General features: G+C 46.9%; 1 protein-coding gene across 1 annotated transcript; it reads left to right on the top strand.

Moving 5' to 3' along the window:
* On the top strand, nt 1–3,008 carry LOC100739080 (mast cell protease 3). The gene is made up of 5 exons (XM_003482253.5): nt 1–80; nt 1,205–1,352; nt 1,820–1,955; nt 2,143–2,397; nt 2,731–3,008. The coding sequence occupies exons 1-5, from the start codon at nt 26–28 to the stop codon at nt 2,890–2,892; spliced, it is 756 nt and encodes a 251-aa protein (XP_003482301.3). The 5' UTR covers nt 1–25; the 3' UTR covers nt 2,893–3,008.
* Nucleotides 3,009–14,073: the final 11,065 nt, after the last annotated feature.

The raw sequence follows: 14,073 nt of genomic DNA, 5'->3' as shown, positions 1-14,073 counted from the left end.
AGATCTGGGCAGCCTTCCTGGAGAGATGTTCCTCCTCTTGCTCCTAGTGGCCCTTCTTCCACCGCCCCCTGGGGAGGCAGGTGAGTGACTGTCCCCACCATCGGAGGCCCAGTCCCATTCCCCACTGGCACAGACCTGCTCAGATGCCACACTCTTAAACGTGCTGGCCCTGGTCCAACCCCAGGAACTGTCTGAACTCAGGCCAACTCCCTTTTTGACCAGCTAATCTGATGCTGGATGAAAACTCAGCAGGAATGGAAGGTAGATGCTCTTCTCCTTAAGGTTCTGTGGGTATTATTCTCTACTGCCCTATCATTTGGAGAGAGAATTCTTACAAAGGCATCTGGAAGGAAGATGGAAACTAGGAAGGAGATGTAATTAATTCTCAGGTCAGGGCAACTTGGAGAAAGGGGCTGGCTTCTATACTCAAAGTAAGGCCCACTCCCTTTCTAACTCCATGCCATACAACATACCCTCAATCTTCACTCTCTTCTCTAAGGTCTGTCATTCCCTTGATGCCCAGGAAAGAAGCCGAGAATCCAGGTGATCACAGAGTAGTTGGTGGCATCCTGGTGCACTTAACATTCATGCATGGATGGTTCAATCTCAAGTTCTCTAGGGTAATATTTCAGTACAATGGGCACAATGGCTCTGGCCAGTTACATCCTCTCTGCTGAACCCCAACCAGAACTCCAACCCTCATCCAGAGGCCAGTTTGGAACTATTCATTCATGCAGCCAAGACATTTCCTGGACATCTATTATGTGTCAGGTGCTAGAGGATAGAGATCAAACACAACCCAGCATCTTCAGCTCATGTCCTGAAAATTAAAAACCTGCATCAGCTCAGTGAATTTTTAGAAACAAGAAAGGAGAGAGAACCAAGGGGTCGTCAAGGAAAGGATTTTCCAGGATGTACAGGGACTTCGCTGCTTGGTCCCAACACAAATCCTACCTGCTGACATGTGTGTGCAGGAGGATGAAGGAACAAGGACTGCTGTTCTCTTTGTCAGAAGCAGATCTAGCCTGTGGGTCACTGGGCCAGATATACTGCCCTAGGACCTCCTGCTTGGTTGCTGCTGGCAAATTACAGACCCAGTGTCTGCCACCCTTGTCCTTCCTTCCCTGCTGTAGTTTGTCCCTGCCTTCCCTCTCCAGCCTTTGGCTCCATGAGCACTGGGCAGGCTGGAATCTTTTTCTTTCAGGGAAAATCATTGGAGGCCATGAAGTCACACCTCATTCTCGTCCCTACATGGCATATTCTGTGTCCAAGACTTCAGGGAGGACATCAGTCTGTGGGGGTTTCCTTGTGAGCACAAACTTCGTTCTGACAGCAGCCCATTGTTGGGGAAGGTGAGGAGAAGCACTGGGCCTCCACCCCCTGTGGACATCTCCCAGGGAAACTGCTTCTCAGGGGCTGCAGACCTTGGCCACCTAATAATATAGAAGAGCCTTGCAGAGGACAGGTAAGCTTGGGGGAGAGAGGGACAGGTCAATGTGAGTGGCCCATGGAGAGAAGGAACCGATCAAAGGTGGGATGGAAGGAAGCCGAGGTTGTGCCCCGGAGCGCAGAGTGCAACTGTGAAAAAGCCACGGTTCTGCTTAGAGAGAGTCAACCTCTGTGCAGGACTGAACACTCTAAATGGGCTTCAGGAACTGTCACCCAGCCCAGGTGGCCAGGAAGCAGACAGCAGGGATGCTCAGCGCCAGGACCCCATCTCCTGGAATTCTTTCCCTCCAGCCCTGAGCTGTGCTCTTTCCTTCACGGCTCTTGGGCTGTAACCCCTGTGACTCCACTTCCTCCTCTGCTGTCTGTGCAGCTCAATCAAAGTCACCCTGGGAGGCCACAACATCCAAGAGAAGGAGGAGACCCAGCAGGTGATCCCGGTGAAAAATGCCATCTGCCACCCAGACTATGATAGTAAAATCTGTGCTAACGACATCATGTTACTGCAGGTAGGGCACATGCTAGTCCTTGCACACTCTAATCCCAGGGTTTTGCATCCCCCATGACCTCGTTCCTATCCCTGCTTCCAGTATGACCCTTTCAGTTGTCCCAGAACTGAGAAGAGGGCAACCCCATGATGGTCCCTGGAGTCTTCACGGAATGTCAGTAAGTCAGAATTCTTTCTTCTTCTTTCAGCTGATGTGGGCGGCCAAGCTGGGTCCTGCTGTGGGATTACTTAAGCTGCCCAGGTACAGGGAACTGGTGATGCCAGGGACAGTTTGCAGCGTGGCTGGCTGGGGCCGCCTCGGCGTCAACAGCCCCTCTGCAACAACACTGCGGGAGACAGACGTTGAAGTCCAAAGGGATGAGCAATGCAGTGGCCGCTTCAAGTATAACTCCACTATCCAGATATGTGCCGGGAGCCCAACAAAGATGAATAATTCTTTTTTGGTGAGATTCCCCAGCATTATGCAGGCAAAGTCCTGGGCACAGCCAAGCTGTGAGGATCTGGGGCAGTGGGCTGTGTCCTAGCCTTTCCACATATCCAGTCTCCGGTCCTGTCTCCCTGGGGGGTTGGAGACTGTCCCACAGCCACACATGGGTGGCTTCCTGGGGAGGAGAAGGGGGTTTGTCAAGGCCTGGCTGAAACCTCAGGACCATCAAGGCCTTGATCTCAGCTAGGGCTTCCTAGCTGAGACCACCTACCCCCTCGCTGGCAGGGAGGGCCAGACCAGAAGAAGGTCCAGCTTAGCCCTTCCTCTCTCTTCCTCTCTCTGCCCTCAGGGTGACTCTGGCGGTCCCCTTGTGTGCAAAGGTGTGGCCCAGGGCATTGTCTCCTTTGGAAAAAAGGATGGAAGTCCTCCAAGTGTCTACACCAAAATTTCGAGCTTTCTGCCCTGGATAAAAAAAACAATGAGAAACCATACACAGCAGGGGCCAGACTGAGGTGCCCCCAGGATGGGTCCTTCTGTCTTCTCTGGGGCAGAGGCCAGAATGGCACTGGGCAAGGGCGGTGGGGGGGCTGACTCGGACTTAATAAAGTTTCATCTCTGGAGCAGAAATCACTGATTCTTCCTTCTTCAACTTAACACAGTGGTTAAGTACCTACTGGGTCTGGCAACCCTCTGTTCACATTTCTGGTCTGTTACGGGCTTCCCCTCCAGCATACCCGACTTTCCACATCTGGAATTAAAAAAAAAAATCAAGCTGCATTGACAGCCAGCTCCCTCCAGTCACTCGTTCCCAGTGCCCGCTCCTGCTGCCTGGCTGACTGTGAGCGTCGTCAGAAAAGGGAGACGCCTCCTCGGGGAAAATGACCGTCTTCGAGAGGACCCTCTTACCTGCACAGCACCCTCCTCCTGGTCCACACCCCCACCCCCACCCCACCCCATCCAGTGCCCATAGGGCGACAGACGAGAACCCACACCGGGAAGGAGGATCACCTGAGAAGATCTGGGGTTTTGGGGGGCACTTCTCCACCCTAACAGAAATGGGGGGAGGGTTTGGAAAGATGTAGCTCACCCCACACAGCCCTCCCTCCCCACATCAGAGCAGCCAGAGCTCGGAAGCCTGAGCGAGGTTCAGGGGGTCCTTCAGTATTCCCGGGCTCCGCTCGAGGGCCTGTCCCAGTTCTGTCTTGGAGTCTAAGGCCCAGGGGCCTGTGCAGCCTCTGGTGACCTGACAGCACATCTTCCTTCAGCCCAAGTGACCTTGAGGGTGCTCTTGATCTTGGTCTGAGCCAGCCTCTCCCCACCTCCACTGTTCCCTTGCGTGTGTGTGTGTGTGTGTGTGTGTGTGTGTGTGTGTCTGTATCTGCATTAGTGTGTGTGTAAATATATTTATCTTCAAAGGAAACTCATTGTAATGAAAAGTATTGGTCTCAAAGCTATCCTAATATTTCTTTTTTTCCCTTTTTTTAGGGTCACACCCATGGCATATGGAAGTTCCCAGGCTAGGGGTCAATCGGAGCTATAGCTGCCGGCCTACACCACAGTCACAGCAATGTGGGATCTGAGCCACGTCTTCAGCCTACATCACAGCTCACGGCAACGCCGGATCCTTAATCCACTGAGCAAGGCCTGGGATAAAACCAGCATCCTCATGGATACTAATTGGATTCATTTCCACTGTGCCACAATAGGAACTCCTTATCTTAATATTTCAAAATGTCTTTTAGCCTATAGCTTATTTTTTAATTTTTTTTATTTTTGTCTTTTGGTATTTCTTTGGGCCGCTCCCGCGGCATATGGAGGTTCCCAGGCTAGGGGTCGAATTGGAGCTGTAGCCACTGGCCTACGCCAGAGCCACAGAACTCAGGATCCGAGCCGCGTCTGCAACCTACACCACAGCTCACGGCAACGCAGGATCGATAACCCACTGAGCAGGGGCAGGGACCGAACCCGCAACCTCATGGTTCCTAGTCGGATTCGTTAACCACTGCGCCACGACGGGAACTCCCGGCCTATAGCTTATTGAGTAAACATTTTACTTCTATTTTTCAACAGTCTCTGAATTTTTAAAATATGAGAATGTATTCTGAAAAGTAACCTCATTTTAAAAACATGAACTTTGGAGAAGGCTAGGCTGAAGAAAAGGAGTGGTTTGCAGAATGTTTGCATTTGATGAATGAGCTTCAACTATGGGAAAGTGAGTTTGGGTTATAAAAGTAACACATATTCCTCATAGAAAGATGGCTAAATAGTATATAGAAATAAAAAAATTAAAGCTGCCAAGAATTCCACCACCCTGAGATCATTATCATTAATGCTTAAGCATGTTTCCTTCTACTCTTTTTCTATTTATTCATGAGATGCTGTTTCTTCAGCTGCACTGGGATCGGGTTGTTTAGAACTCCTCCTGCCTTCCCTTCCCTCCCTTTCCTCTGTCCTCACCCTGGTGACAGTGTTGGGATAATCTGCAAATGTGTATGCCTGCTGGGCCCAGCGACACCAGACATGTGGCTCTCTGGACACTGGACAGAGAAGACTCAGGGCAGAGTCACTGGTAGGATGATGGGCCTCTGTTTCCCCCAATACTGCACCAGACTGAGCAGCACTGCTTGAGGGGAAGCCCCTCCCCAGTCAGGGGCACCAGGATTTGGGTGGGAGAGCCCCCACCTCAGCTCCAGGGGTGCTAAATACCTCAGCACAGCAGAGCCAGGCCTCTCCATTGATGGTTTGTTTTGGTCCAGTGAAAATAAGTCCAGGACTTTTGTTCAAAATTGTGGGATAAGAGGAGATCCCGTTGTGGAGTGGAAATGAACCCGACTAGTATCCATGAGGACGCAGGTTCAATCCCTGGCCTCACTCAGTGCGTCAGGGATCCGGCTTTGCCGTGAGCTGTGGTATAGGTCTCAGATGTGGCTCAGACCCTGTGATGCTGTGGCTGTGGTATAGGCCAGAGGCTGTAGCTCTGATTTGACCCCTAGCCTGGGAACTTCCATATCCCTCCAGTGTGGCCCTAAAAAAACAAAAAACAAAACAAAACGAAAAACTGTGGGATAAGAAAAACTCTGTAAAGAGGCAATTCTAAATATTCCAAAAATATGAGGCTGGATTGGTGGCAAGACAGGCAACGGAGTTGCTGTTCGGAGTATGCTGTTGGGGGCTGCGTCCAGTCTGCCTACTCCTAAAGCAAGTCCACCTCTAAGGGCACCAAGTAGGGCCCCTCGCCTTCATCCTTACGTTCTTGTCCTCTAACCACAGATGCCAGGTCTGATCCAGCTGACCATCAACTTCTCAGGCTGTGTCTCTCATATCCCTGAACCTAGCCGATGAAATAGTTATTCATGATTCCATCAGAATTGAAAAAGGGCCAGGAGTGGAGAAATGGAGATATTCTTAATTTAGTCATGGAGGGGGCTGCTGGGGATCCAAGCCCCTCTGCTGGTGTGATTGGGAAGAACATTTTTATGCTCTTAGAACTTAATCACTAAAGGAGTGTTGCCTGTAAGTTTTAATTATACATAATGGCCCACCTCTGGGAACCCTGCCTCCCAAGTAATACGCCTTGAGCTAAAATACCTGTGTTTAGCTTGCAGGAAACTTCCTGATGGGGTCCACCTGTGAGGGACTTCAGGGAGGGAGAAATTAACACCCCCCCACCCCCACCCCCAAGGCTGGTGGGAACCAGGAAATGCTTGACTTTATGCCCTCTCCTTTTAGTATGAAAGAAGCCTGAATTCTGATGCAGGCAAGATGGTTCTTTGGGGCACCAGTCTCTCATCTTCTTGGGCTGCTGGCTTTCCCGATTCTTTGCCCCAACAATGCATCTCTCAACCTGCCTGTCCTGCAGGGAGCAGTATGAGCTTGGACTTGGTAACACTGGCTGCACCACAGCCCTCGCCTTCAGGTTCTTTTCTTCTTGCTTTGTGACAGCAGTGGGAGTGCCAGTGCGGTGACAGTGCTGTTCTCACCTAACCCACGGCAGAGAAGGGAACAACCACGTTGCACGCAGACACCCTCCTCAGGGGAGCACAGGGCTGGGAGGCACCCAGTCTCTCCTCCTTCGTTCCCCTGGGCTCCGTGTCTTCGAGGAAGCAACACCAGTAGCTCGGACCTGGGCGGACTTTCAGGGAACATGCAGCCAGTCCTGCTCTCATTGGCCTTTCTTCTGTCCCCTAGGCTGGGATGGGTAAGTGACAATCCCCATTCCTGAGGCCTGAGCCCCTCTCACCAACCCCCCTGTACTCCTGACCCCTCTGCTCCACTCCGATTTCTGCCCCCAGCTCCCATCCCAAACCCCAAGTTCCAAGCTGCAGAGACACTCAGCGGGGAGGGATGGCAGGAAGGACAGGGCTTCACCAGCGCTTTGGTGGCTCTTAGCCTGGGACCTCTGGGAAGGTGGGCTGTGTGCTTGGCAGAGGATGGGAAGCTACCGAAACAAGCTACTAAAACCCCTCCTTCCAACCCAGGAAAGGGCAGCTCAGGTGGACCCACTTCAGTGTGGGGGTTGTCAGTGGACCGAGCTCAAGCACCGGTGGCATTTCTCCATGTCCTCTACTCCTCAGTGCTGCCCAGGAGAGGAGCCCAGGGCCTGGGGTGCTGCTCAGAAGAGGCTAGATGACAGCACCCAAAGCTCTCCGGGTGCCTTGGCTCTGCCCCCAGGCCCCAAGTAGCCCACTTTCAGCGCCACTGGCCCTGCCTCCCAGGCCCTCAGCTGCCCCACTGTCTCTGGCAGTGCCCTTCCCCATGCCCGTGGTCTTGAATCCCACCAGTGCCATCCTCACCAAACCTCAGCGCAAAGCGAATCAGAGGCCATTCACTCATGCACCAAAAGATGTTACCTGAAATCCTAGGATGTGTTAGGCCCTGGGAGGGGAGGATTTTAGAAAACCCAACTCCATAAGCTCACAATGCAAACTCAGTTAATTTCACGTATTGCCTGAGAAAGCTCCCAGAAGCCCTTCCCTCAGTCATTGAGAAGTACAGGCCACAGAGTCACTCAGCCCCAGGACCATCTGTCACCTCAATTTCCCCTCAGCTGCAGCCCTGCCCTGTGTCACCTGCCCTTCACAGCTCCTGGGCTGTATCTCCTGCGACTCCATGCTCCCCACACCCGCCTCTGCTCTCTGCAGCTCAATCAACTTCACCCTGGGGGCCCACAACATCAAGAAGCTGGAGAGAACACAGCAGGGTCAAGATTATTTTCCACGTAGGAGGTCTGTGTCATTATAGGACATCGTAGACACATTATTCTAGCACCACTTATTGAGAAAAAAAGAGAATCATTTTTTCCCCCACTCTCTGCCATGAAACCTCCATCATAAATCAAGTGATCACTATGTGCCTATCAGTGTCCAAATGTGTGTGGGATCTTCTGTGTCTGGTCCACTAGTGTGTGTCTCTATGCCCCCATCAGCACCACACTATCTTCATTATAATTACTAACTTCATTTGCTAAAGCAAGACCTCCCACTTTATTCCTGTTCTTCAAGACTGTCTTGGCTATGGTTCGCCACTGGTTTTTCCATGTCTATTTAGAATCTCAAGTTCTATGAAACACCTCTTGGGTGCAATGAATCTATAGATCATTTTTTGGAGAATTGACATTTACAAATTTTTTTCTCTTCCAAACACCAGCATGAAATATCTATTTATGTTTAGGTCTTAAATGTTTCTTAATACCATGTTGTAACTTTTGTTATTAAAAAAAAAAAGATGTGCAAAAAGATGTCTTGCACATCTTTTTTTAAGACTTTTATTTAGTTATTTGGTTAATACGACTAATGTTTATTTTTTTATTTTTTGTCTTTTTGCCTTTTCTAGGGCCACTCCTGCAGCATATGGAGGTTCCCAGGCTAGGGGTCTAATTGGAACTGTTGTTGCTGGCCTGCACCACAGCTCACAGCAACGCCAGATCCTTAACACACTGAGCAAGGCCAGGGATTGAACATGCAACCTCATGGTTCCTGTTAACCACTGAGCCACTAAGGGAACCCCATCCTAACATGACTAATGTTTAAATTGATGTTATGCCCAGCAAATTGTCAAACTGTCTTGTTGGTTGTAGAAATTTATCTGCAGGTTTTAGGCATTCTCTATGGACACTATGGTATCTCAAATATTCACAGTTTTATTTCCACTTTCTCTGTCCTTATACCTCTTTCTTCTATTTCCTTCTTAACTGTACTGGTGAAAATCTTCAGTATAATGTTAAAGAGAAATGATGATTTTGTTTATCCATATGGCCTTGTGTTCTTTTACTCTCAAACAAAAAAACATTCTACATTTCATCATTAAGTATGATGATTGCTGTGGGATATTTGCAGAGACCTTTTATCAGAACAAAGGCACTCTTTTCTACTCCTTGTTTGCTAATAATTTTTTTGAAATGAATGAGGGTAAATTTTGACATATGCTTTTTTTTTGCTTTAATTGAATTATCATACAGAGTTTCTTCTTTCATCGGTATGTTGTATTATAACAATTGAGTTTTGAATGAAAAACCATCCATCCTAGGATAAACACAAATTAGAAATAATGTAATATTTTTGTTTATTGACTGATTTGGCTTACATCAATATTCAAATAATATTAGCCTGCAATGTTCTTTTCCCATATTGTCTTCATTGGGTTTAGCATCAAATTTCTCTAGTCTCATAAAGGAGTTGGGTAGCATCTGTTCTCCAGGAGAAATCATATAGTGTTCGTTTTTTTTTTTTCTTTTTAGGGCCACACCTACAGCATATGGAAGTTCCCAGGCTAGGAGTTGAATCCTAGCTGTAGCTGCAGGCCTACACTACAGCCACAGCAGTGCCAGATCCAAGCTGTGTCTGCAATCTACAATGTAGCTGTGGCAATGCTGGATCCTTTACCCACTGAGCAAGGCCAGGTATTGAACCCGCATCCTCACAGACTCTATGTCAGATTCTTAATCCACTGATCCACAACAGGAACTCCCATATGTTCTTTGAATATTTTTACAGATTTCCAGTGAAGCCATATAAGCTTATACCTATCCTTGATGGAATATTTTTGAAAACTGAATCAATTTAATGTTTATAGGAAAATTCAAACTATGTTTCATTGTTATATTTTCTAGGGATTTGTCATATCCATGTAGATTTTCAAAATATTGTCTTCCTGGTGACCTATAATATAGATATTCCAGATATAAACATATATTCTCCAGATATAAACCCTTTCCTAGTTATTGTAAATGTCTCCAACCCTGTGGTTTTACATTTAACTATCTCAGTAGTGCCTTTGGTAATTAGAATTTTTATCTTTATATATACCCAACAAATTTTTACTGTAGATAAATTTATCCATTATTATTGATGGTCAGTGTTTTTATTTTTTCATATTTTTTCCCATTATGGTCTATTGTAGGATATTGAAGATAGTTTCCTGTGGTTAGTGCTTTTTATATCTTGTATAAAATTGTTTTCCCAAAGTTAAGTGTATAAAGAAATTGTGTCTTCAAAATTTTGGATTTTTACCTTTATATTAATTTGGGGTCTAGTATTAAATGGTTGTTTCATCTTTATTCGTATATACACAAAAATTATTTTTTTGGCTGTGCCAACAGCATGCAGAATTCCTGGGCCAGGGATGAAACCCAAGCCACACTAGTGACAATGCTGGCTCCTTAACTGCTAGGTCACCAGGGAGCTCCTACACAACAAATTTTACTATAAATTATTTTCCATCATTATTAAACATTTTGAATTCATTTTTTATTTCCATTATGATCTTACTCATGATTTACAGTTGACCCTTGAATAGCATGGGGCTAGGGGCATTGACTATCCACCTAGTGGAAAGTCCATGTATAGCTTAGAGTCAGCCCTTTCGTTCTGCAACCAGCCATGGATAGTGTAGTATTGTAGTGCTTACTACTGAAAAAAAAAAAAAATCTGTGTGTAAGTGGATTGTCCACTTCAAAATGCGGTTGCCTGTCTCTCTTTCTTTCTCTCTTTATCTCTTTCTTTCTCTTCCTCTTTTGCAACACCCACAGCATACAGAAGTTCCCAGGCCAGGGATTGAATTTGTGCCACAGCAGCCATCCAAGCTGCTGCAGTGACAGCACAGGATCCTTAACCTGATGAGTCACCAGGGAACTCCTATTTCTTTAATTTTAAAAATATAAGGATAGGAGTTCCTGTTGTGGCTCAGTGAAAACAAATCTGACTGGTATACATGAGGATGCAGGTTCAGTCCCTTGCCTCACTCAGTGGGTTAAGGATCCTGCATTGCCGTGAGCTGTGGTATAGGTTGCAGATCCAGCTCTGCAGCTCGGATCTGGCGTTGCTGTGGTGTAGGCCAGTGGCTACAGCTCCGATTCGACCCCTAGCCTGGGAACCTCCATATGCTGCAGGTGTAGCCCTAAAAAAAAAAAAATATATATATATATATACACACACACACACACATATATATACATATACATATATATGGATATTCTGCTCATATTCTTGTTATGACATTCTAGTTGGAACTCAATGTGTCATATAACAAATGATGTATCATTTTAATCCTTTAAATATTTTTTTTTGTCTTTTTACCATTTCTTGGACCGCTTCCCGCGGCATATGGGGGTTCCCAGGCTAGGGGTCGAATCGGAGCTGTAGCCGCCAGCCTACGCCACAGCCACAGCAATGCAGGATCTGAGCCATGTCTGCAACCTACACCACAGCTTATGGCAACGCAGGATCCTTAACCCACTGAGCAAGGCCAGGGATCAAACCCTCAACCTCATGGTTCCTAGTCGGATTCGTTAACCACTGAGCCACGACGGGAACTCCCGCCTTTAAACATTTTTGAGACCTAACGTAAAACCTAATCTATGGCCAACATCTATAGGTGCTTGTAAAAATATGTATTCTGCATTTGTTGGGTAAGCTGTTCTATATATGTTCATTTTTTTCATCAGCTATTCATAACTTCTATACCAGTACTAATCAATTTATAAATGTGATTTAAAATCTTCCCAAATGACTTATAAAGATGTTTCTTCCTTTCACTGCTGCAGCATTCCATTCACTGCTGCTGTTGAGAATCCAGCCTTGGATCTGCCATTCATTTGAAAGTAATCTTTCTTTCTCTAGGTGCTCTTAAGGTTTCTGTCACTTATGAAATGGATTTCTCACTGTGGATTTCCTTTTATTATTTTGCTTGAGATTTGTTGGCTTTTCAAATCTCTACCATTATTTTTGCCATCAATTTTAAAAAACAAAAATCTCAGCCACTACCTTAATATATATTACCTTTTCCCCCAGTTTCTCTCGCTCATCTTCTAGAACTTTAATTCAACATATGTTCAACTTTCTAATTCTACTTTTTTCTATGTTTTTATCTTTATGCCTGTCTGTGCTTCCTGCATGACACTTCTTTCTGAGCTATTTCAGGTTAGAAATTCTCTTTTCATCTTTTTCTAATCTGTTATTAACTATTTGATTTTGGATTTTCATATTTTTTAATTTTAGAAGTTGTATTTAGCACTTTTTCAGATGTTATGTCACTTTTTTAAAGGTTCATATCTCTGGTGCTCCTTTAAATCTTGTTTTAATTTCAGCATTATTGTTTTATAATCTGTATTTCATTATACTAATAATATTATCCCAATAGCTAAAGTCTTTTCTCCATGTGTATGATGTATTTTTTTCTCAGTCATGGAGTCTTATATCTTTGTTTGCATGTTGATCTGTTTATATTTGATTATGAGCTTGTCATTATACTTGAAAAAGAATATCTGGATGTAATTCAAATTCTGGAGTTAAGTGAATTTCCTCGAGATTTGCATTTGATTCTGCCAGGTACTTTGGGAAACAGTCCATAATCACATTAGTGGAAGTTCAAGGTATGAGAGTCCATAAAAAGACCAGGTAATTACAGTCTTTCATCAACTTATTTGCAAGAATTCGCCCAATACCTCTTTGGTGTTATGCTGAGGGTGTAGACTCTGCAGTTCCCAGCTGATTGTGGGGAGGGCCTGTGGCACCTGCTTGTGTGGCGCCTGGTCTTTGACTTCTCCACCCACATCTTCTCTGCTCATCCAAACAGAAGCGTGCATTTTGTGTGTTCAGCAAACTCCCTCCGAAAAATAGTTCTGTGCATCTGGATTCCCACAAGTCCTCCCATTTTTTTTTTTTTATCAGATCACCTCTCCTGCATTGGCAGTTCATCAAAGCTTTCAAGGTTTTCAGACATTCTAAACAGGTTTCTTTTGATCCTTTTTAGTGGGACGATTGGAACGAAATCTAGTCACTGTTCATGAAAGCCCCTCTCCACGTCTCTATTAGGATCACTGGGGGCCTATAGCTTATTCCAATTTTTTCTATATGGACAGTCTGTTTTTTATGCTTTCCCCTTTGTTTAAGTGAGAGTAACATTTTAAAAACAAAATAAAGGTTTAAAAATTTAAGGAACAATAAATTGCCATTATCCAAATGCCCAGGCACTGGTACAGCGGTTACACTATTTTCTCCTCCCCCCCCCCGCCCCGTTTTCTGCATATTACTTCTCAAGTGCACGAAGACCTGTCATGACGATGCAATCACAAAGCACACAGTAGAGAAAGGAACTGAGCTCCTTGCAGCTCTGAAAATAAGCGGTACCCTGTGTATGTTTAAGCACAGGGAGATGATCCTTAACTGTCACTAGAATCTCAGGTGGGTTATCACACCCATAAAAGATTGAGAATTGTATTCATTCTCAAGTCGGACATTTCCGCAAAAGTCTGACTGCACTGTCATGCTTTCTGGGCCAACACTAGTCCCACAGGTATTTCTAAGCGCGTCTACCAGCCCGGTGCTGCTCTGCAGGACTCTGCCTGCGTTTCCCTCAGTGACTAACGCAGCTCCCCTTCCTCACGGGTCACAGGCAGCACAGCAGTGATGTGCCTCCTTCTTGGCCCCCACGCCCGGGGCAGAGGTGGGGTTAGGTTGACGGGTCTCACACATCACAGATGCATAGGGTCTGTGGTGTCTGGCCACCAGGGTCTCACTGCTCTCCACAAAAGCAAGTCCCTGGGCCTTTTCTCCACGCAGGGCCGCTCCTGGGACCCAAAGGTCTTCGCCTTGAGTAGGAAGCAGGACCCTAGAAGTCATCCATCTCGTTGTGATCTCCACTGAGAGTTTGTTGGGGCTCACGAGGGAGAGTAACAGGCGGTGGCAGAGCTGTGTTCCTCCCTCGACCTTCTCTGGCCGTGCCCTCCACCCACGCAAGAGAGAGCCGCTCAGTCCACTTGACAACTTCTAGAAAGAAGTGGGAGCAGCAAGGGTCTCAGCCGAGGGCCAGGGGCCACAGGGCGGGGACGGGCAGGCTCCCACCTCGCAGGGAGAAGAGATGAGGAAGTAGCTGCCAGCTTGGATGCTTGTAGGGATATTATTGAACCTGGTGGGACAGGTTTCGGGGACACAGCGCCCCAGCCCCCGGCCCTGCTGCCGGGGCCCCCTTTTCTGCTGCACACTGACTCAGCAGCAGTGCGGGCTGTTGAACGGATGGCTTGGGTGCCTCTCTTTCCCGGATCACTGGCAGTTGGTGGGGAAGCCTCTTGGGCAGCCGTGGGTGATGAAACCTATCGCAGCAGCAGGAGAATGGGACCGCGAACTCTCCAGCCCCCCACGCCCTCCCCTTCCTTCCTCTCCCAGGGCCTCAAAGGCTGGCAGGAGGAAGCACAGGC

Source organism: Sus scrofa, chromosome 7 (genome assembly GCF_054392235.1).
Source record: "Sus scrofa isolate SSC_HxYL_T2T_F1_AM1 chromosome 7, Sscrofa_HxYL_maternal_Yorkshire_Landrace_v2.0, whole genome shotgun sequence".
In the NCBI taxonomy this organism is placed as follows: Eukaryota; Metazoa; Chordata; class Mammalia; order Artiodactyla; family Suidae; genus Sus; species Sus scrofa.
Note: the sequence above shows the minus strand (reverse complement) of the source record. Positions and strands in the feature narration are given on the sequence as shown.

Excerpts from the sequence above, each read along its gene's own strand:
- LOC100739080 (XM_003482253.5), top strand. The coding sequence starts at position 26 with ATGTTCCTCCTCTTGCTCCTAGTGGCCCTTCTTCCACCGCCCCCTGGG. Across the intron at positions 81-1,204 it reads ACCGCCCCCTGGGGAGGCAG|GGAAAATCATTGGAGGCCAT; the intron begins GTGAGTGACTGT and ends TTTTTCTTTCAG. Across the intron at positions 1,353-1,819 it reads GCAGCCCATTGTTGGGGAAG|CTCAATCAAAGTCACCCTGG; the intron begins GTGAGGAGAAGC and ends CTGTCTGTGCAG.